Source organism: Oncorhynchus clarkii, chromosome 27 (genome assembly GCF_045791955.1).
Source record: "Oncorhynchus clarkii lewisi isolate Uvic-CL-2024 chromosome 27, UVic_Ocla_1.0, whole genome shotgun sequence".
In the NCBI taxonomy this organism is placed as follows: Eukaryota; Metazoa; Chordata; class Actinopteri; order Salmoniformes; family Salmonidae; genus Oncorhynchus; species Oncorhynchus clarkii.
This window is the reverse complement of record NC_092173.1, coordinates 24,808,001-24,832,581: the sequence shown is the minus strand read 5'-3', so window position 1 is coordinate 24,832,581 and position 24,581 is coordinate 24,808,001. Positions and strand designations below refer to the sequence as shown.

The 24,581-nt window shown below is 42.5% G+C and overlaps 1 protein-coding gene across 1 annotated transcript in view; it reads left to right on the top strand.

The window, feature by feature from the left end:
- Positions 1-23,222, top strand: part of LOC139385542 (CMP-N-acetylneuraminate-beta-galactosamide-alpha-2,3-sialyltransferase 4-like) — a 53,681-nt gene extending 30,459 nt beyond the window's left edge. Inside the window, exon 10 of the mRNA XM_071130688.1 lies at positions 23,109-23,222. Within this exon, the coding sequence (XP_070986789.1) occupies positions 23,109-23,207 (99 nt within the window). The 3' untranslated portion in view covers positions 23,208-23,222. The remainder of the gene's footprint in view (positions 1-23,108) is intronic.
- Positions 23,223-24,581: the final 1,359 nt, after the last annotated feature.

The following is a 24,581-nucleotide window of genomic DNA, read 5'->3' as shown; positions in this document are numbered from 1 at the left end:
GGCAGAGGCCAGTTTGAGCCCCCCCTGCGAAGAAGTAAATGGGATTTCTAGTAAATATGTAATTTCGCTAAACATTTTATTTGAATGTGCCATGAACATAACCTCATGACTGGTTCATGGTCTTCATCTGATTGTCAAACAAATCACTTCAAGAAGTAGGTTACCTCAAATCAAATGGTATTAGTCGCATACACAGACGTTATTGCGGGCGTAGCTAAATGCTTGTGTTCCTAGCTCCAACACTGCAGTAATATCTAAAGATGCACAAATCTAAAAATGGAATTAAGAATTATAGAAATATATTTGGATGAGCAATGTCGGAATACCTTCGCACATTCATCCAAAAAATAATTCCAGCATCGGAACAGTGTACCCGCCAACTTTCCTTCAATTCACAAGTGTCTTAAACTATCTCACCTGGGAAAGCAGCCGAACGAATGAAACAGTGCCCCTCTGTCTTACTATATGTAGCTGATGCTGTCTGGACAAAAAGAGTAGGACATGCCATAATATTTTTTGCCAGACCGAATCAGATACAGTGCCTATAGATAGTCTACACCCCCCATGGATTTCTTCACTTGTGTTACAAAAATATATATATATATACACACACAATGTATTTGATGAAACATTGAATTTGGCCTTACTGCTATTAGCCCATAGAAATGCATTGAATAACATATGATTCATACATGGAACAACGGATAGTAAAAAATGTCATCAAAATGAAGTACGTTTTGAAGTGTCTGTTTTTAGCGTAGCTGTTTTTTTTATTGCGTGGAATTCCCCGTATATATTTTACATGGAAATGCCCCATTCAGCCGGTACCGGGTCACTTTCAGAAGAATATTGTGACGCTTGTCGGGAAGGAGCAAAACTGAGAACATTGTGTTCGTGAGTCTCATTTCCATAGAGAGGTCATATTAGTGTACTCTGACGCTACAAACATTTTCGTGAGAATAACGATTTTCGGGATGCCTCCTGGTCTGACAAAAACTGCTGTAGCTCAGACATCTTCCACTGCAGGTGCAGAAGGCCGATAGTGGCAGATAGAGCCCAGCTCATGAAGTCCCTTGATGATGGAAGGCCTGAGATAATTTCCAGTTCTGCCTAATGGTAAGTCTGCCAGTGCTTACACATGCCAAAGTAGATTACATTTTTTTTCACCTTTATTTAACTAGGTAGGCTAGTTGAGAACAAGTTCTCATTTGCAACTGCGATCTGGCCAAGATAAAAGCGTAGCAATTCGACACCATACAACAACAGAGTTACACATGGAATAAACAAAACATACAGTAGAACTAAAGAAAACAAAAAGTCTATATACAGTGAGTGCAAATGAGGTAAGTTAAGGAAATAAATAGGCCATGGTGGCGAAGTAATTACAATATAGCAATTAAACACTAGAATGGTAGATCGGCAGAAGATCAATGTGCAGGTAGAGCTACTGGGGTGCAAAGGAGCTAAATAAATAAATACCAGTATGGGGATGAGGTAGGTAAATACATGGGCTGTTTACAGATGGGCTATGTACAGGTGCAGTGATCTGTAAGCTGCTCTGACAGCTGATGCTTAAAGCTAGTGAGGGAGATGTGAGTCTCCAGCTTCAGAAATTTTTGCAATTCCTTCCAGTCATGGGCAGCAGAGAACTGGAAGGAAAGACGACCAAAGGAGGAATTGGCTTTGGGGGTGACCAGTGAGATATACCTGCTGGAGCGCGTGCTACGAGTGGGTGCTGCTATGGTGACCATTGAGCTGAGATAAGGCGGGGCTTTACCTAGCAGAGACTTGTAGATAACCTGTAGCCAGTGGGCTTGGCGACGAGTATGAAGCGAGGGCCAACCAACGAGAGCGTACAGGTCGCAATGGTGGGTAGTGTATGGGGCTTTGGTGACAAAACAGATGGCACTGTGATAGACTGCATCCAGTTTGTTGAGTAGAGTGTTGGAGGCTATTTTATAGATGACATCACTGAAGTCGAGGATCGGTAGGATGGTCAGTTTTACGAGGGTATGTTTGGCAGCATGAGTGAAGGATGCTTTGTTGCGATATAAGAAGCCGATTCTAGATTTAATTTTGGATTGGAGATGCTTAATGTGAGTCTGGAAGGATAGTTTACAGTTTAACCAGACACCCAGGTATTTGTAGTTGTCCACGTATTCTAAGTCCGAGCCGTCCAGAGTAGTGATGCTGGACGGGCGAGCAGGTGTGGCTAGTGATCGATTGAGTAGCATGCATTTGCGTTTTAAGAGCAGTTGGAGGCCACGGAAGGAGAGTTGTATGGCATTGAAGCTCGTCTGGAGGTTAGTTAACACAGTGTCCAAGGAGGGGCCAGAAGTATACAGAATGGTGTCGTCTGCATAGAGGTAGATCAGAGAATCACCAGCAGCAAGAGCAACATCATTGATGTATACAGAAAAGAGTTGGCCCGAGAATTGAACCCTGTGGCACACCCATAGAGCCTGTCAGAGGTCCGGACAACAGGCCCTCCGATTTGACACACTGAACTCTATCTGAGAAGCAGTTGGTGAACCAGGCGAGGCAATCATTTGAGAAACCAAGGCTGTCGAGTCTGCCAATAAGAATGTTGTGATTGACAGAGTCGAAAGCCTTGGCCAGGTCGATGAACACGGCTGCACAGTAATGTCTCTTATCGATGGCGGTTATGCTGTCGTTTAGAACTTTGAGCGTGGCTGAGGTGCACCCATGACCAGCTCTGAAACCAGATTGCATAGCGGAGAAGGTATGGTGGGATTCGAAATGGTCAGTGTCACCCCCTTTGCAGAGGGGGATGACCGCGGCAGCTTTCCAATCTTTGTGAATCTCAGACGATACGAAAGAGGTTGAACAGGCTAGTAATAGGGGTTGCAAAAATTTCGTCAGATAATTTTAGAAAGAGAGGGTCCAGATTGTCTAGCCCTTCCTGATTTGTAGGTGTCCAGATTTTGCAGCTCTTTTAGAACATCAGCTATCTGGATTTGGGTGAAGGAGAAATGGTGGGGGCTTTGGCGGGTTGCTGTGGAGGATGCCGGGCAGTTGACCGGGGTAGGGGTAGCCATATGGAAAGCATGGCCAGTCGTAGAGAAATGCTTATTGAAATTCTCAATTATAGTGGATTTATCGGTGGTGAGTGTTTCCTAGCCTCAGAGCAGTGGGCAGCTGGGAGGAGGTGCTCTTATTCTCCATGGACTTTAGTGTCCCAGAACTTTTTTGAGTTAGTACTACAGGATGCAAATTTCTGTTTGAAAAAGCTTGCCTTAGCTTTTCTAACTGCCTGTGTATATTTGTTCCTAACTTCCCTGAAAAGTTGCATATCACAGGGGCTATTCGATGCTAATGCAGAACGCCACAGGATGTTTTTGTGCTGGTCAAGGGCAGACAGGTCTGAAGTGAGGAGGACTTTATCTATTCCTAGTTCAACATTTTTTGAGAGGGGCATGCTTATTTAAGATGGTGAGGAAGGCACTTTTAAAGAATAGCCAGGCATCATCTACTGACGGGATGAGGTCAATGTCATTCCAGGATACCCCGGCCAGGTCGATTAGAAAGGCCTGCTCGCAGAAGTGTTTCAGGGAGCGTTTGACAGTGATGAGGGGTGGTCGTTTGGTCCCACTCCACAAATTTCTTATACTAGTTTTTGCAAGTCGGTTAGGACCTCTACTTTTGTACATGACACAATCATTTTTCCAACATTTTATTTAGACAGATTATTTCACTTACAAATCACTATATCACAATTCCAGTTGGTTAGAAGTTTACATATACACCGTTGACTGTGCCTTTTAAACAGCTTGGAATATTCCAGAAAATTATGTTGTGGCTTAAGAAGCTTCTGATAGGCCTTGAAATACATCCACAGGTACACCTCCAATTGACTCAAATTATGTCAATTAGCCTATCTTCAAACCCAGTGCCTCTTTGCTTGACATCATGGGAAAATCAAAAGAAATCAGCCAAGACCTCAGAAAAGAAATTGTAAACCTCCACAAGTCTGGTTCATCCTTGGGAGATATTTCCAAATGTTATGTTTGTTATTTAGCTCCTGTGAGTTTGTTGTGTGGGTCTTTGACTCATCATATTGTTATCCTGAAGGGCCACCGTACTTTGGCAAAACGTTGATATGTGAGCTCAGGGAAGTGGGCATGTAAGCGTGATAGCTAATAAACTTTTGTTGTTGTTAAAGTCTTATCTGTACAAACAATAGTACACAAGTATACACACCATAGGACCATGCAGCCATCATACCGCTCAGGGAGGAGACGCGTTCGGTCTCCTAGAGATTAATGTACTTTGGTGCGAAAAGTGCAAGTCCATCCCAGAACAACAGAAAAGCACCTTGGGAAGATGCTGGAGGAAACGGGTACAAAAGTATCTATATCCACAGTAAAACGAGTCCTATATCGACATAACCTTAAAGGCCGCTCAGCAAGAAAGAAGCCACTACTCCAAAACCGCCATAGAAAGCCAGACTACGGTTTGCAAGTGCACATGGGGACAAATATCTTACTTTTTGGAGAAATGTCCTCTGGTCTAATGAAACAAAAATAGAACCGTTTGGCCATAATGACCATTGTTATGTTTGCAGGAAAAAGGGGGAGGCTTGCAAGCCGAAGAACACCATCCCAACCGTGAAGCATGGAGGTGGCAGCATCATGTTGTAGGGGTGCTTTGATGCAGGAGGGGCTGGTGCACTTAACAAAATAGATGGCATCATGAGGTAGGAAAATTATGTGGATATATTGAAGCAACATCTCAAGACCATCTCAAGTTAAAGCTTGGTCGCAAATGGGTCTTCCAAATGGACAATGACCCCAAGCATACTTCCAAAGTTGTGGCAAAATGGCTTATGGACAACAAAGTCAAGCTATTGGAGTGACCATCACAAAGCCCTGACCTCAAACCTATAGAGCATTGTGGGCAGAACTGAAAAAGTGTGTGCGAGCAAGAAGGCCTACAGACCTGACTCAGTTACTCCAGCTCTGTCAGGAGGAATGGGCCAAAATTCACCCATTTTTTGTGAAAAGCTTGTGGAAGGCTACCCGAAATGTTTGACCCAAGTTAAACAATTTTAAAGGCAATAAACTCAATTTGTATTTGGTAGCATGTAAACTTCTGACCCACTGGGAATGTGATGAAAGAAATAAAAGCTGAAATAAATAATTCTCTACTATTATTCTGACATTTCACATTCTTAAAATAAAGTGGTGACCCTAACTGACCTAAGACAGGGAATTTGTACTCTGACTAAATTTCAGGAATTGTGAGAAACTGAGTTTAAATGTATTTGCTAAGGTGTATGTAAACTTTTGACTTCAGCTGTATATTCCTTCTCTCCTCTGTATACAGTATCAGCTTTCCACTCGATACAATTAAATCTCTCTCTGTGCTACACAATTTAATGTTATGGGTTATTGTTGATTAGAAGGGTAAAATGATTTACTGTGCTTACAACCACAGTACTGTACATTAGACAAGCCCAGTGAGCAAAATTTGTTAAGTTTTTTTTCAACTAAAAATGTCTTTCTGATACCTTGTGCTCATGAGGAGTTTCAGCTCAGCTCTCAATTACCACAAGGTCAAGACTTTTAAAGGTTTTCCTGTGGCTCATATCTGGCATGTCATAATTGAACGAACTGCTAAATTAAAAAAGACTTGTTTTATTTCAGTTGAAATGGCGCCTGAAATGCATTGCCTCTCGATTAAGGCATGTCCTCTGCGTATCTGTGCCTTGGCCGATCTGTTTACACTGTGCATTATGGTACGGTGCATCCAGGGAAGAGACCTCCTATTCACTGAGGAGACCAGTCTAATCTCACCAAAACAACTGTGAGTTTGATAATGTAGCATGGCCATTTCATGCAACTTAAAACCAATTTGCTACTGCGTGTTGAAACCAATAATTTACTTTATTTATTTAACCATTCAGTTTCAGTCTCCAGGGCCCAGTTTTTCCAAGTTATCTGGATTTCAGCTATAGGATTAAATGCAAAGAAATCTACTGAACAAAAATATAAACGCAGCATGCAACAATTTCAAAGATTTTGCTGAGTTACAGTTCTTACAAGGAAATCAGTCAATTGAAATGCATTAATTAGTCCCTAATCTATGGATTTCACATGACTGGGCAGGGGTGCAGCCATGGGTGGGCCTAGGAGGGCATAGGCCCGTCCATTTGGAGGCCAGGCTGACCCTCTGGGGATCCAGGCCCAGCCAATCAGAATGAGTTTTTCCCCACAAAAGGGTTTTATTACAGACTGAAATACACCTCCCCCTTCTGACGATGCCGGATGTGGAGGTCCTGGGCTGGCGTGGTTACACACAGTCTGTGGTTGTGAGGCCAGGTTGGACATACTGTCAAATTCTCTAAAACAATGTTGGAGTTGGCTTATGGTAGAGAAATTAATATTAAATGATCTGGCAAAAGCTCCGGTGGACATTCCTGCAGTCAGCATGCCAATTGCATGCTCCCTCAACTTGAGACATCTGTGGCATAGTGTTGTGTCAAAACTGCACATTTTAAAGTGGCCTTGTCCCAGGGACAAGGTGCACCTGTGTAATGTTCATGCTGTTTAATCAGCTTCTTGATATGCCACACCTGTCAGGTGGATGGATTATCTTGACAATGGATAAAATGCTCACTAACAGGGATATAAACAAATTTGTGCACAACATTTGAGAGGTTTTTTGTGCATATGGAACATTTCTGGGATCTTTTATTTCAGTTCATGAAACATGGGACTAGCACTTTACATGTTGCATTTATATTCAACTCAATGATTTGTCTGTTCTATTCATTCTATTTTATTTGCATTTAGTCCGATCTGATAACTTTGGAAAAACTAGGCCCAGATCACTACCATTATATGTTGAGGGGATTGACTGATTTTAAAAGCTTATAGTGTAGTTTTCTCCGTTCTCTCTGTATTCTGTCCGAGACACAACTGGCCACGGCTGAAGAACTCCGATTGTTACACATAACTGCCATGGTGTTGATGAGAGGAGCTCACTGTGTCATGCTTAATGGGCTGCTCTCTCACACTCAGTTTCTCACAGTCAGTTGCATAAGAGAACAGTGGGCTGTTTACAAGAGAGCTGGAAACCAGGTCAGTCTGTTGGAGGAGGATGCGTGCACGCAGTTCAACCTGGCTGGCTCTAGACATTATTGTTTTGAGCAGTACACTGTTTATCTCTGGCCAACTGATTTATGGTTGCAAACAAATAGATCCAATTGAGATGTATTCTCTTGCCTTCTCAGATATTTACACAGCAACACTATCATTTAAGTGCCTATTATTCTGAATTTGATTCAACTGTGACTTTAATTGCCCCGTGCAGACAATGTGATTTTCTTGTTTTATTTATATATATATATATATATATATATATATATATATATATTTACACACTGAGGTTGGAATAATACTGTGAAAATAATTATAATGCCATTTTAGTGTAAGAGCTGTTTGAAAAAATCTGACATCTCTGACTGTTTTGGTGGGATGGAGAAATGCCTGCCTGGTTACATCACCAGGTGGTAAATGAGTTAATAGACCAATAAGAAAGGGTTCCAAACCTTTCTGCCAATAACAGCTTATATTCAGTTTCCCCCTCTCCACTCAGACCACTCCCAGATGGTCCTAACATAATTATTGCTTTAGAAATTGCTCTTTCCCAAAAAGCTTTTTTTGTTTGTATTTTAATTGAAAACAATCACAATAAGGTACTAAATTGTTAACCAGAAATAATTTGATATTGAGATAAAAACGGCTGCATTGGACCTTTTTTTTAAGAAGTTTTCCTTGACAATAATAAGAGCCAGTTCAGCCAGAGACTTACCTCATATCTAATTTCACCATATGGTACATACATGCAGTCCACCCATTATGATCTTTTGCAAACCAGTTCGGTTACTGGCCCGATGCTCTTAACCTCTAGGCTACTTGCCACTCCACAAGTCGCCCCCCTGTGGCCAATTTGGGTATTTTGTTTTGTATACCTCACTCCTCCCGACGCGGGTGAGAGATGGAGACTCAATGCTGAAGTGTTGGAGCCCAGAGGAAGGTTTCTCTCTGGATTGTGTGGGATGCAAGGAAGAAGGGGTGTATTCTACCCGGAGAAGGATCTAGCTTTACACACAACTCACTCGCCCACAGTGAGGGGCACTGCAGTGATTCAGGTGCTTCTCCCATAGACACCAAAGCTAAATGAAGTAGGGAACTGGGTACATGGGGGAGAATAATGAAAAGAATAAGCTTATTTTTCGTGTGCGTGGGCACTCTTTAGAGATGGGTGTCCAAGTTTGATTTCCTATCTTTCTACCCGAAGTTCTGCAGTAAGGATGACTGCTCATAGTTGTAATTAACAATTTCAGTATGGATGAAAAGGGAAGCTGTGAGGGACAAGTGGAATGGTTATTTTCATTGATTCAAGGAAAACCTGGCATACCTAATTATTTGTTTTATTTAGATGGGCAAGTCTGTTAATAACAAAATCTTATTTACAATGACGGCCTAGGGAACGCAGGGAACTGGGTACATTTCCTATGGGACTCCCAATCACGGCCGGATGTGATACAGCATTCGCTAAAATCCTATTCAAAGTTTATAGTCCAACGTTTTAAGACCATTGCTTCAAGAGATGTTAAACGAATTCGCCCATCAAGTATGGGTCGCGACGTGTCAGACTAAGTGTTTAATTACTGGAATTGATTTGGCCAAGAGCAACTGCGCACTCTGCTTAGCAGCGGTGCCTCTGCTCAGTTTGGCAGCTGCGCGAGTGGGAGAAGATGCCGGTGTGCTTTACCAGATATTTTTCCTGCAGTTTTATTGAAGATCACTCCACGACCCACACGCTGCGTTGCTGTCGTTCAGAAGTAGATGATGCGCTGTCAGCCACTTTTATCATTCCCACTCGCCATCACCAAATGGACTCAAGGTAGCCACAAGTTCTGACTGAGCTCAATTGTCATGAAACGCAAATACAGCGATTAGTTTCTCTATCTTGGTTTAACACGAGGAGCGCCCACAATGTTTTGTGCAGGGAAGTGCTTAGTAATGAGTCTCACAAAACGAACAAATTAAAACGATACGTCTTGACCAAACATCCACAGCATGACGGTAAACCCATGGAGTTATTTCAGAACAGGGCAGAATGCTTCCAGGAAACAATGCTTCGACAGTGGAAAAGTAAGTCAGCTAGCAAGGCATTGTTGTCATTTTATAACAGGTGGTGGGTGATAAGCAGAAATAAGGGAGTACAGTACTATGTGTCAGAGGTGCGAGTTTATTTTTCAAAAAATCCCGTTGCACACAACGAATAGCTAGCTAGCTACATTGAACATTTCAGGCCGTCTGTACATTTTACTGTAGAAATTACTGTTGAAAACAGTCTAGATTGGAACTGTTACTTTTTAAATACAAGTAATCATTTTTATTCTGGAATAAACCGATTGACGCAAGATGCAGTTAACCGTTCTTGGTTGCGGTCTCCTGTCTGACTGCGAATGCAGTAGATGTTCTTATCCAGTTTGGCACCACATACCTGTACCTATATGAGTCAGGGTTCTCAACAATGGCATACTTAAAAAAAAAAAGTTTTAAACAAGTACAGTAACAGACTCAATGCTAAGCATGACCTCAGGGTTGCACTGTCAAAAACTAAGCCCAGAACAGACATGCTTGTTGAAAACTTCAACCAGCTACACGCTAGGTGTGTATGTATGTATGTATGTAACAAACATAAAGCAAAATCTACAATGGAATGGTTCAAAAATAAACATATCCAGATGTTAGAATGGCCAAGTCAAAGTCCAGACCTGAATCCAATCGAGAATCTGTGGAAAGAACTGAAAACTGCTGTTCACAAATGCTCTCCATCCAACCTCACTGAGCTCGAGCTGTTTTGCAAGGAGGAATGGGAAAAATGTCAGTCTCTCGATGTGCAAAACTGATAGAGACATACCCCAAGCGACTTACAGCTGTAATTGCAGCAAAAGGTGGCGCTACAAAGTATTAACTTAAGGGGGCTGAATAATTTTGCACGCCCAATTTTTCAGTTTTTGATTTGTTAAAAAAGTTTGAAATATCCAATAAATGTCGTTCCACTTCATGATTGTGTCCCACTTGTTGTTGATTCTTCACAAAAAAATACAGTTTTATATCTTTATGTTTGAAGCCTGAAATGTGGCAAAAGGTCGCAAAGTTCAAGGGGGCCGAATACTTTTGCAAGGCACTGTATGTATTCTGGTCTACATCTGTGTGATGTGATCAGTCAGTTTCTTAAAAAGTTTTTTTAATTGTATTTTAAGAGCAACAGTTTCAGCCTAGACCTTTTTTTCAACAATACTTTGTACAGTAATATGTACAGTAGGCCTGATCAAGTTTTCATCTACAGTTACTTATGGTTTTACTATCAAACTGAGCCTGTGTGTGTTCTGTTATACATCTGTGTGTTGTAATCAATTTGTTTATTCCATTTCAGAATTAAAATGATTTCATGTATTTTAACAGCAACAGTTCCAACCTAGACAGATATGTAAGAGTGTTTGTAATGGGGAAAAATAAACATAAATAGGTAATTATATGGGTATTTTGTCATTTGTCTAATAATTCATTTGTTTTAGGCTTAAGGGCAATCAAATGTACTGATATGTACATATAATTGCATGTTTTTATAAGCTTTGGTGTGAAGAAAACACAGGATTTCTTATTTGGGTCCCAGGCTGGAAAAGTTCAAGAACTCCTAACCTAAGTTATGGTTTTATGGCAAGAGGAGTAATTCATCTCCCTGACAACCAACAAAGATCAGTTGTCCTGGATGATTTAAAGTCTGGTAGACTGCCATTTTCTCCTAAACTGCGGTTGAAGGTGTTGTGGCCAAACATTGTTGTTTGTGTTATTGAGCAGCACTACAGTTGCTGGCTGCTATAGGTGAACAGGGTCAGGGGGGAATTGGTATGCTGTGTGCATAATAAACCATGACTGCGAAGGCTGTGTGTGTGTGTGGTTTTATCCATGGTCTGATTGCAGATCTCAGGGTTGTTTACCCCTGCAGTACTCTCAGGGACGCTTGTCTCGCCTCATTCACTGAGACTCTCTGGCCATTTTGCGTGGCATGTGGGTGGGATTTCTGCCAGGCACCACTGTCTGTCTGGCAGCATGCCCGCTGTCATTGTTACTGTCAGTCTTATCTGTCCGTCATCTCCTCCTGTCCTCCAGCATCTAAAGCTAGGACAGAGTGTCACAAGACTGTCTGTGTCAACATATAAATAACTATAAATAACGGGGTTAGGGGTTATAAATAACGGGGTTATAAATAACGCCAGTTTATGTTCCATCTGGCTGACTAGGGACAGGTAAACAAGAGTGACATTCAAGCTTTGTTCACACAGGAGGCCTTAATGATCAAATTAGTTTTGTTTTTCAAATCCGTATTGGAATACTGACTGTGCAAACAGCAAGTTACAAGTGACCAGATTTGTCTGTGGGCAGACTAGTCATTTGCTGACATGGCTACGCTAGTTGTAATGTGTGTAGTGGTGGTGGTGTTCTTGCTTTCTATCACTCAGAAGTTATGTAGCAAGCTAAGGTGACAACAGTGTTTGCCATGGAAGTTTCCCAGTAGCTTCTGATTTAATAGGCATGACCGATTTAATTAGGTCCGATTTTCAAGTTTTCATAACAATTGGTAATCGGCATTTTTGGATGCGGATTATGGCCAATTTACATTTGCATTCCACGAGTGCAGCAAGGAGCCAAGGTAAGTTGCTAGCTAGCATTAAACGTATCCTATAAAAAACAATCACTAGTTAACTAGTTAACTACACATGGTACTACTACATGATATTATTATGTTAACTAGTGTGTCCTGCGTTGCATATAATCAATGCAGTGCCTGTTAATATATCGAATCACAGCCAACTTCGCCAAACGGGGGATGATTGAACAAAAGCACATTCGCGAAAAAAGCACAATCGTTGCAAGAATGTACCTAACCATAAACATTAATGCCTTTCTTAAAATCAATACACAAGTGTATATTTTTAAACCTGCATATTTAGTTAAAATAAATTAATGTTAGCAGGAAATATTAACTAGGGAAATTGTGTGACTTCTCTTGTGTTCATTGCGCGCAGAGTCAGGGTATATGCAACAGTTTGGGCCACCTGGCTCGTTGCGAACTAATTTGCCAGAATTTTTCATAATTATGACATAATATTGAAGGTTGTGCAATCTAACAGCAATATTTAGACTTAAGGTTGCCACCCGTTCGATAAAATACAGAACGGTTCTGTATTTCCCTGAAAGAATAAACATTTTGTTTTCGAAATTATAGTTTCCAGATTTGACTATATTAAAGACCAAAGGCTCATATTTCTGTGTAATATAATTAAGTCTATTTGATAGAGCAGTCTGAGCGGTGGGCGGCAGCAGCAGGCTCGTAAGCATTCATTCAAACTTTACTGTGTTTGCCAGCAGCTCTTAGCAATGCTTGAAACACAGCGCTGTTTATGACTTCAAGCCTATCAACTCCTGAGATTAGGCTGGCAATACTAAAGTGCCTATTCGAACATCCAATAGTCAAAGGTGTATATGAAATACAAATGGTATAGAGAGAAATAGTCTGTCATAATTCCTATAATAACTACAACCTAAAACTTCTTAACTGGGAATATTGAACCACCAGCTTTCATATGTTCTGAGCAAGGAACTTAAACATTAGTTTTTTTACATAGCACATATTGCACTATTACTTTCTTCTCCAGCACTGTTTTTGCACTATTTAAACAATTTATCATGTTTTATTATTTTTTGAGACTAAATAGATTTTATATACAGTGGGGAGAACAAGTATTTGATACACTGCCGATTTTGCAGGTTTTCCCACTTACAAAGCATGTAGAAGAGGTCTGTCATTTTTATCATAGGTACACTTCCACCGTGAGAGACGGAATCTAAAACAAAAATCCAGAAAATCACATTGTATGATTAAGTCATTCATTTGCATTTTATTGCATGACATAAGTATTTGATACATCAGAAAAGCAGAACTTAATATTTGGTACAGAAACCTTTGTTTGCAATTACAGAGATCATACGTTTCCTGTAGTTCTTGACCACGTTTGCACACACTGCCGATTTTGCAGGTTATCAAATACTTGTTCTCCCCACTGTATGTATTATATTAAGTTAAAATAAGTGTTCATTGTTCATTCAGTATTGTTGTAATTGTCACTATTACAAATATATATAAAAATCGTCCGATTTTAATCAATATCAGCTTTTTTAACCGGTCGACCTCCAGACCAGATGGAAGCCAATCCTCAGTAAAAGGCACATGACAGCCCGCTTGGAGTTTGCCAAAGGGCACCTAAAGGACTCCGACCAAGAGAAACAAGATTCTTTGGTCTGATGAAACCAAGACTGAACTCTTTGGCCTGAATGCCAAGCACCACGTCAGGAGGAAACCTGGCATCAGGCCATGAATCATGGTGGCAGCATCAAGCTGTGGGGATGTTTTTCAGTGGCAGGGACTGGGAGACTAGTCAGGATCGAGGGAAAGATGAACGGAGCATATAGAGATCCTTGATGAAAACCTGCTCCAGAGTGCTCAGGACCTCAGACTGGAGCGAAGGTTCACCTTCAAACAGGACAGCGACCCTAAGCACACAGCCAAGTCAATGCAGGAGTGGATTCAGGACAAGTTTCTGACTGTCCTTTAGTGGCCCAGCCAGAGCCCAGACTTGGACCCGATCGAACATCTCTGGAGAGACCTGGAAATAGCTGTGCAGCAACGCTTCCCATCCAACCTGACAGAGCTTGACAGGATCTGCAGAGAAGAATGGAAGAAACTCCCCAAATACAGATGTGCCAAGCTTGTAGCATCATACCCAAGAAGACTCGAGGCTGTAATTGCTGCCAAAGGTGCTTTAACAAAGTACTGAGTAAAGGGTCTGAATACTTATGTAATGTGATATTTCAGTTTTAAATTAATACATTTTCAAAAATATCAACCTCTTTTTGCTTTGTCATTATAAGGTATTGTGTGTAGATTGAGGGGGAAAATATATATTTAATCATTTTTAGAATAAGGCTGTAACCTAACAAAGTGCGGAAAAGTCAAGGGGTCTGAATACTTTCCGAATGCACTGTAGTTGATCACCGACAGAGATGGCCGCCTCGCTTCGCGTTCCTAGGAAACTATGCAGTTTTTTTGTGTTATTTCTTACATTGGTACCCCAGGTCATCTTAGGTTTCATTACATACAGTCGAGAAGAACTACTGAACATAAGAGCAGCATCAACTCACCATCAGTACGACCAAGAATATGACTTTCGCGAAGCGGATCCTGTGTTCTGCCTTTCACCCAGGACAACGGAATGGATCCCAGCCGGCGACCCGAAAAAAAACACTTCGTAAAAGGGAGAAACGGAGCGGTCTTCTGGTCAGACTCCGGAGACGGGCACATCGTGCACCACTCCCTAGCATTCTTCTCGCCAATGTCCAGTCTCTTGACAACAAGGTTGATGAAATCCGGGCAAGGATAGCATTCCAGAGGGACATCAGAGACTGTAACGTTCTTTGCTTCACGGAAACATGGCTCACTGGAGAGATGCTATCGGAGTCGGTGCAGCCAGCTGGTTTCTCCACGCATCGCGCCGACAGAAACAAAAATCTTTCTAGTAAGAAGAGGGGCGGGGGCGTATTCTTCATGGTTAACGTGACGTGGTGTGATCATAACAACATACAGGTACTCAAGTCCTTCTGTTCACCTGATTTAGAATTCCTCACAATAAAATGTCGACCGCATTATCTACCAAGGGAATTCTCTTCGATTATAATCACAGCCGTATATATTCCCCCCCAAGCAGACACATTGATGGCTCTGAACGAACTTTATTTGACTCTTTGCAAACTGGAATCCATTTATCCGGAGGCTGCATTCATTGTAGCTGGGGATTTTAACAAGGCTAATCTGAAAACAAGACTCCCTAAATTTTATCAGCATATCGTTTGCGCAACCAGGGCTGGAAAAACCTTGGATCACTGCTATTCTAACTTCCGCAACGAATATAAGGCCCTGCCTCGCCCTCTTTTCGGAAAAGCTGACCACGACTCCATTTTGTTGATCCCTGCCTACAGACAGAAACTAAAACAAGATGCTCCCGCGCTGTGTTCTGTTCAACGCTGGTCCGACCAATCTGATTCCACACTCCAAGACTGCTTCCATCACGTGGACTGGGATATGTTTCGTATTGCGTCAGACAACAACACTGACGAATACGCTGATTCGGTGAGCGAGTTCATTAGAACGTGCATTGAAGATGACGTTCCCATAGCAACGATTAAAACATTCCCAAACTAGAAACCGTGGATTGATGGCAGCATTCGCGTGAAACTGAAAGCCCGAACCACTGCTTTTAATCAGGGCAAGGTGACCGGAAACATGACCGAATACAAACAGTGTAACTATTCCCTCCGCAAGGCAATCAAACAAGCTAAGCGTCAGTATAGAGACAAAGTAGAATCTCAATTCAACGGCTCAGACACAAGAGGTATGTGGCAGGGTCTACAGTCAATCACGGATTACAAAAAGAAAACCAGCCCCGTCACGGACCAGGATGTCTTGCTCCCAGGCAGACTAAATCACTTTTTTGCCCGCTTTGAGGACAATACAGTGCCACTGACACGGCCCGCAACTAAAACATGCGGACTCTCCTTCACTGCAGCCGACGTGAGGAAAACATTTAAACGTGTCAACCCTCGCAAGGCTGCAGGCCCAGACGGCATCCCCAGCCGCGCCCTCAGAGCATGCGCAGACCAGCTGGCTGGTGTGTTTACGGACATATTCAATCAATCCCTATCCCTGTCTGTTGTTCCCACATGCTTCAAGAGGGCCACCATTGTTCCTGTTCCCAAGAAAGCTAAGGTAACTGAGCTAAACGACTACCGCCCCGTAGCACTCACTTCCGTCATCATGAAGTGCTTTGAGAGACTAGTCAAGGACCATATCACCTCCACCCTACCTGACACCCTAGACCCACTCCAATTTGCTTACCGCCCAAATAGGTCCACAGACGATGCAATCTCAACCACACTGCACACTGCCCTAACCCATCTGGACAAGAGGAATACCTATGTGAGAATGCTGTTCATCGACTACAGCTCGGCATTTAACACCATAGCTCGTCATCAAGCTCGAGACCCTGGGTCTCGACCCCGCCCTGTGCAACTGGGTGCTGGACTTCCTGACGGGCCGCCCCCAGGTGGTGAGGGTAGGCAACAACATTTCCACCCCGCTGATCCTCAACACTGGGGCCCCACAAGGGTGCGTTCTGAGCCCTCTCCTGTACTCCCTGTACACCCACGACTGCGTGGGCACGCACGCCTCCAACTCAATCATCAAGTTTGCGGATGACACAACAGTGGTAGGCTTGATTACCAACAACGACGAGACGGCCTACAGGGAGGAGGTGAGGGCCCTCGGAGTGTGGTGTCAGGAAAATAACCTCACACTCAACGTCAACAAAACTAAGGAGATGATTGTGGACTTCAGGAAACAGCAGAGGGAACACCCCCCTATCCACATCGATGGAACAGTAGTGGAGAGGGTAGTAAGTTTTAAGTTCCTCGGCGTACACATCACAGACACTGAATTGGTCCACCCACACAGACAGCATCGTGAAGAAGGCGCAGCAGCGCCTCTTCAACCTCAGGAGGCTGAAGAAATTCGGCTTGTCACCAAAAGCACTCACAAACTTCTACAGATGCACAAACGAGAGCATCCTGTCGGGCTGTATCACCGCCTGGTACGGCAACTGCTCCGCCCACAACCGTAAGGCTCTCCAGAGGGTAGTGAGGTCTGCACAACGCATCACCGGGGGCAAACTACCTGCCCTCCAGGACACCTACACCACCCGATGTCACAGGAAGGCCATAAAGATCATCAAGGACAACAACCACCCGAGCCACTGCCTGTTCACCCTGCTATCATCCAGAAGGCGAGGTCATTACAGGTGCATCAAAGCTGGGACCGAGAGACTGAAAAACAGCTTCTATCTCAAGGCCATCAGACTGTTAAACAGCCACCACTAACATTGAGTGGCTGCTGCCAACACACTGACTCAACTCCAGCCACTTTAATAATGGGAATTGATGGGAAATTATGTAAAATATATCACTAGCCACTTTAAACAATGCTACCTAATATAATGTTTACATACCCTACATTATTCATCTCATATGTATATACTGCACTCAATACCATCTACTGTATCTTGCCTATGCCGCTCTGTACCATTACTCATTCATATATCTTTCTGTACATATTCTTTATCCCCTTACACTTGTGTCTATAAGGTAGTAGTTTTGGAATTGTTAGCTAGATTACTTGTTGGTTATTACTGCATTGTCGGAACTAGAAGCACAAGCATTTCGCTACGCTCGCATTAACATCTGCTAACCATGTGTATGTGACAAATACATTTTTATTTTATTTGATCTTACAGATTAATCTACCATTATGCATTAGCCTTTACCTATGTTTAAATAAGTGACTGGATAGTCACAAGGGTAGATCTGGTTTATCAGGGTATTGGGACATTCTGTAGCCACAGGTGTAACCAGGGTTTGTATGGGTATTTGGGCTGAGGGGCTGGGGTATTAGTTTGAGTTTTCAGGCTTAGGCAACATTTAGACATGGCTTAGTTGACTAATTGGGTTCAAGCACAGGTGCAGACTTTGTAGGTATGTACATTGGAGGTGAATTACAGGTGTAGACCTGGTTTCTATGACAATTGGGACTGAAGTACAAGTATAGACCTGGTTTGTATGAATGTTGAGGCTTGGGCACTGGGGTAGACCTGCAGTTATATGAGTATACTCATGGATTTGCCTGGTTTACATTAGTAATGTGGTGTAGGGATACACAAGGTTAGTACAGGTAATAGGTCTGGATGGACGTCTATTGCCCATTCAAAACCTTTCTGACAAGTTTGTGGTATGAAAAAAGTTAATCGGTCCTGGGCACATTTGTTATACCACTGTACTACGGATTGACTTATGAAATTATTAGTGTAAACAGGTTAGAGGTCACATGACTAAGATATGCAAATAACAGTGTTTGGAATTTGCAGCGAATAGCTAAATATAGGTTACTGTTGGTGACTTGGGGAATACAGGGCTAAGGAAAGTGTATGTGGGCTGAGATATGCAAGTACAGGGATGAGGTGTATTGGCAAAGGAACTGGGGTCCTATAAGTAACAAATAGGTGATTTAGATCTAGGATATGGGTGTATCGGTACTTGATTGTGTGTGTGTGTGTGTGTTAGGGCATGGGGTTAACAGAGCTGGGGTGTGTGGGTAATTGAGTTTTTAGGTATGGGCTGAGGTGTATATAGATATTTGGGCTTTGGTGTGTGGGTAATTGGGTTTAGGTGTGGGCTGAGGTATATAGATATTTGGGCTGGGGTGTGTGGGTAATTGGGTTTAGGTGTGGGCTGAGGTATATAGGTATATAGATATTTGGGCTGGGGTGTGTGGGTAATTGGGTTTAGGTGTGTGCTGGGGTGTGTGGGTAATTGGGTTTAGGTGTGTGGGTAAGTGGGCTGAGGTATATAAATAGCCTAGTGGGGCGGCAGGTGGTTAGCGCGTTGGACTAGTAATGGAAAGGTTGCAAGATCGAATCCCCGAGCCGACAAGGTAAAAATCTGTCGTTACGCCCCTGAACAAGGCAGTTAACACACTGTGCCTAGGTCGTCATTGAAAATAAGAATTTGTTCTTAACTGACTTTAAATTAAGGTAAAATAAAATATTGGGGCTGGGGAGTAGGTGTACTTGTTTGTTCATTTTATTATATTATATTATACCCCAGCACACACCTAAACCCAATTACCCACACAACCCCAGCCCAAATATCTATATACCAAGAGCAGATGTCAGAACATTAACATATATATTAAGCAATATGGATTACATGTTTGGGTTACTAATGGTATAAGATTTGCATAGTGGCATGTCTGGGAAACAAATGGGTTAAGTGACATGTCCCATGGGGGCTTCACCAAGCCCCCTCCCTCTGACTACCTGCAGGCCTGCTCTGCACACCTTGCCTGACCCACAACATCCCAGACACATTTTCTGTGTACACCCTTTACTTTTTATTTATTGACTTATTCAGGTCAGGTGAATATCTTTTGCATCACTGTTTAGATTTAGCATAGGTTTTTGTGTAATGTGAAATAAGAACCTACGTTTCATTTGTTAACATTTAAAAATCTGTCAATTCTGATCTCCAAATGACATTTTGTGCAGCATCATGAAACGTGCACCTTATCAATGAAAATATCAGCTGGTGAGACCAGCAGAAAACACACACACTCCCTTATGTACGCTGTCCATTTATGGCATCGCATGGAGTGTAAAAATATTCCTGGAAATAAGTGTGTTAAATGATAGCATTTAACTCAATACGCTGTGTTTTCTGTGAACTCCGAGCACGTCAGAGAACATGAACAGTTCCAGACCCAGGACTGAATCTCTTGATACAGCCTTTGACATTTGCTTAAAGACAAGAACAGAACCACAATGAAAATGTTGCATTGCAAAGCTAGTTGCTCTCAAACATCTATTTGTTTAAAATAATTTGGCTACCAATGGAACTACGGGGTTAGGAATATGCTTGCATAATATTGCAATGTCACTTTTTTTCTCCAAAATCCCCCCCCCCCCCCCCTCCAAATCATCATGCAATTCAGATGATTTGAGCAAAGTAAATCTCTATGCTCTTGTCGACCAGCTCTTGATGTGGTAACACCCACCCACGCCATGAAGAGGTCAACTTCGTGTCTCTCCGTCTACCCGATACAGAAAGAGTTGAAAAAGAATCCTAGAAAACAATGTAAAAATAAGTAGACTGTTTCATAACCATCAAAGCAGTGTTTTCCCTGCCCTGAGAATATTCATTCCAGCTCTTGGAGAGTAAAATAGATCCCATGGCGTTCTGAAATAATGTTGAGGACTTCTACAGTAGGTTTGACAGTACTTGTTTACTGTATTGCTCCAAATAGTACTATGATTATTTGTCACAACTGTTGCATGCACTTCATGCACTTAATTTCATGTTTGAGATTTATTTTACAACATTAAAATTGATGTATGTCTATCGATGCCACTGAAAACAGGGAGCTGATTGAAAACATGTACAGAATGCCTTCAACTCTGCAGTGTGGAACTGAATTGTATGTGATCCAAGCCTTCTTTTCAATGAGCCTTTAAGTGATAGATGATGTCATTTGAATCAGTGGAGTTCAACTATGTATGGCCCCACTGACTGGCTCTCTCCCTCCCACTTAACTCCTCCCTAATGAGGCGCTTGGCAGTAAATATGATTACATTAAGAGGCTTTGAGAAAAACATATTTCGCCAAGCATGATTGGGGAACAGTGGTCAGCCTAAATGCACTCTGGGCTTGAAGAAGTAATACATTTTCTTCTGTGTGGCTTATTCTTTCAAAATTAGACCATATCTGACAGACCAAAATAGATTTCTCTATGTTCAATGGGGAAAAAGTGCTTCAATCAGCAAACGAGGTGGACCATGAATATCTGGCCTCATGACAAAGCTGCTCTGTAGCTGCAAAGGTCTCCCAGTGCAGGCTGTCTGCTTGACGCTTTTATAGTGGACTGTGTGCTGCAGAGTCGGACAAGCAGGATCTATATATCTGAGCTTTATCTCCGAGCACCAAATTGAAGAATACCTTGAGCCAGCATATCTTTACATCTCAGTGGCCACAAAAATAAACACTCCAGGCCACCAGAGTTTAAACCGGTGTCAAAGGCCGGCAAACAATAAATCCTGTTTCCTGGTGTCATCCAGTAAACACATTTTGGTTCCCACTACATGGTTAGAGGCAATACTCAGCTCACCTCATCTTGCAGTCATGATGTGAGCTTGTTTCAGGCTTATGCTTCACATGGAGCAAATAGCTGTAAGTATAAGTAACCTCATCTTGTCCATTTTCTTTTCAGTGTTCTAAGAATGTTTGTTCCAAAGGAACTGTCAAGCAACATTCCCAGAACTCCAGGGGCCATTCCTTGATCTAATTATGACATGAATAAAAGCTTTTCCTTGGACTCTGATCATTTCTGAAAGGTTGTGCTTGACTGAGCATGTTAGGACAATCCTGGCAAACATTGCACTTTACAGTTATCTCACACAAATGGGCGTCAGACAAAATCAATTCCCTTGTATTCTAGCATCTGGTTAGCTGGACTTGCAGAGTTGCATGTGTCTACAAACAACTAACTGAAGTGCCACTTGTAGGTTTAAGCATATTGACACTAGTGATTCAAGCATTGTGTTATAACTGTATTCTGAGAAAAAGGAGCCAGAGCGATAGATTCTCAATAAGACTGTGACAGGCACCAGGCTGGTCTGTTAGGCGCTCATTTAGCCTCTTCTAACCCCAACCACTCTCCCCTTCAGCCATGTTGTGAAACTGAGAGAGCTGGATGTGTTCTGTGTGGTGACGTCCCAGAGGAGAGGGATAACCCTGGGGTACAGAGGCAGGCTGGGAGGAGCAGCTGGAGAGCAATTCTCCCTTGGCTCCTGTCCCAGTTAGTGTGGTCTCACACAGCACGCGTGCGGGCACACACACACACACAATATTGAATAGCCTCTGGATCGCATTAAGGCCTGTGGGGCCAGAATGCCATTTACTGGAAAGAAAAGCATGCAACCCTAGTTTGACATTTAGACAACTCTAGTAAATATCTAGCTCACAAACACATTTTTATTTTCTCTGCCTTTAAAATCTTCCACCAATGAATGTATATTCTGTAGTGAAATTTGATTTCTGTATCATCTTCCCCATTAGCATGCTGGTCTTTAGAAACCATTACATGATATAGCAAGGCACCAGGACAGGAGTTAAGACCAGGACACATCCCTGTGGACATGAACCATCAAACAACCCTCTTTTCTGTGGTGACTCAGCTCCGGCTAGGTTCCTTGTTCCTTGTCAATCATTGGCTTATTGGTGAAATCAGCAATCAGACAATATCTTTAAGTAAATCAATCAATCAAATCTTCATTAATGCAATTGCAGACAGAAGTTGACAACGGGAACATAGCACCCATGTTTCCGAGTAAGTCCTGCAAAATAAAAAAGGTCAAAGTTGCTTTAATATGCTTGCAGTCAACCCCTAGTGATCTAACTGCCTACGTCAACACCTTCTACTCATGAGACCAAGCCCATGCATATACAGTTATGCAAACTTGCAGGAGAAAATTGTAGTCCAGTGTTTTCTAAGGGCTCAGCAGTAATTTTCAATTCCTGTGTGGTGTACAGTGGTATGTCTGACTTGTCTCATCTCTTTACTCCCCTGCAGGGTTCTGTGTCTATGTATCTCTTTTCGCCTTGAGGCGCTTTCTCACAGAAACCCTGTTTTGACTGCAATAACTCACACATCTCAGACTATTTCTTATAAGAGGCAGAGACTAGAAAAGAACTGTGGAACAATATTAAACCTTATAATCCATATATTGCTAATATGTGGTCCAGGACCCTATAAATGTAGTGGGGGAGGGTATTATAGCCCTTCCCCTTCTATTAATACAACATAAGCATAATCAATTATTATAATACATCAATCATTTGGGGCAGCCCCTATCATGACCCCATCACTTTCACTTGGCATTTCCCTCTCAGACTGACAATCTGTATACAAGTGGTGTCCTACCAGGTTTTTTTTTACATCTCTGGCAGCAATGCAATAGTCTCTGTCCTGTGAAAAAAGCTGTACGAAGCCATAGATCAGCAGAATATTCGCCAGCCAATTCTCTGCTCCTTGGACCTGACCAAGCTCTTCTTGGCAGTGAAAGATGGTAAAGCAAAAACTGGGAATTAATTTTTTATCTTCATTCCACACTGATTCCAACTGTGCCCGTTGCATCTCATTCACCCGCCCCTACGCCCCACTTTAATATTCCAGCTTCTCCTAGTATGCAGATTTCAAAGGAGGCTTACTGCGACTGGGAGGGACATTTAACGGCTGCACAATTTTGAGTCCCAGTCTTGTTGTCTGAGCTTATTATAATGTCTCCACAGGTGACCGACAGCTGTTCTCTGGAGCTCTGCACCACTATAAGGGATGATGGGAAAGTGATGCAGAGAGGGGGACAGAAAAGGGTGGAAAGGAGGAAATGAGCAGCCATTAAAAGATGAAACATTGAAGATTAGGGATGGAAGGAAAGTGGAGACAGAGCTGTTAGACTGACTCCCTGTGGAGGGAGGAGGCCACAGAGGAGCCTCGCTGCTGCAGCATGGATGAATATAGCCCAAGATTAGGCTCAATTAGAACATGAACTGTAATTGTTTATGCACAACATTGCAGTAACACTGCTAATTGTTTCCGACAACACTAACCTAATACGACACCTCTCGGTGGATCCATAGTACTACAGTTTATGGTAGTCAGTCAACCCCCGAACGTGAGTGTGAGCCAATCAACACTTCTAAATAAATTACCAACTGGATCTGTGTCTGGACATTGCTTTATTATTCATATTAAACATAAGGAATATTACATTAACCAATCAAAACTCCACCACAGGAACATATTAGGTGGTTTATTAGACCCTGATCACACCCAATCAATGATAACAACCACAGGAGCAAATGAGATGGTTGCGCCAAGCGATCACAAGAGTTCAATCTAATAAAGTTTATTTATCAATCTACATATGTTGTTTATTGTCCAGAGATGGTAGGTGTGGGCACAAGTCCCAAAATGGTGTGTTATTTGAAACGTTCAAACACTTATGGTTTCCCTTCCTTTTGTTGGAGCAAATTGAAGCTATAGTGTTGAGAGACATCGCCACATTTTCAAGTGTAAAACAAGGAGAGCCAATAGGCTCAGGTTCAGCTATTGATATTGTCATAGGGATTTAGCTCCCTTGATTGGCCTGTGGAAGAGAGGTGTCAGGAGGAGTGGATCTACTCGGACACTGAAGTGGTCCTGACTCCTGGGCCATGATGAGAACGGACGGGACAGAGTGGGGATCGGGGATGAGTTGACAGCACTTCTGTTTGCAAGGGGGTACTACGATGAATCTGAGCCAAGGGACCAATTGTCTGTGAAACAAGTCAGCAGTCACATAATGTGAAGGATGTGAGAGGGAATGGGATGTCTGGGAACAGACACAGCAGACTGAGGTGGACTGTATTGAGGGCTCTTGGAATGGGACAAATGCTTTGCCACTGTGAGAGTTGCTGGTGTCAAGGCTCCTGGCCAGATGCCAGGGTACATCTTCTACAATGGCTGTGTCAGCAGTGGTTTCATACACATATATTGGCGTGTTGTCTCCTCCACTCCTCCTTCACCAGTTTATGAAGAAACCAAATTAAATAAAAATATGATTGGTAATTTGCAGAGTAAATAAATGTGTATTTAAGCACTACTCATCCAAAAACATAGGTGGTGCCTGTCAAACCCAGTTGATGTATGACAGTTGATGTATGTGGCACAATGTGTCCTAGTCACCAGGCTTCCACATGATCTCATACCCTGACATTAGGATT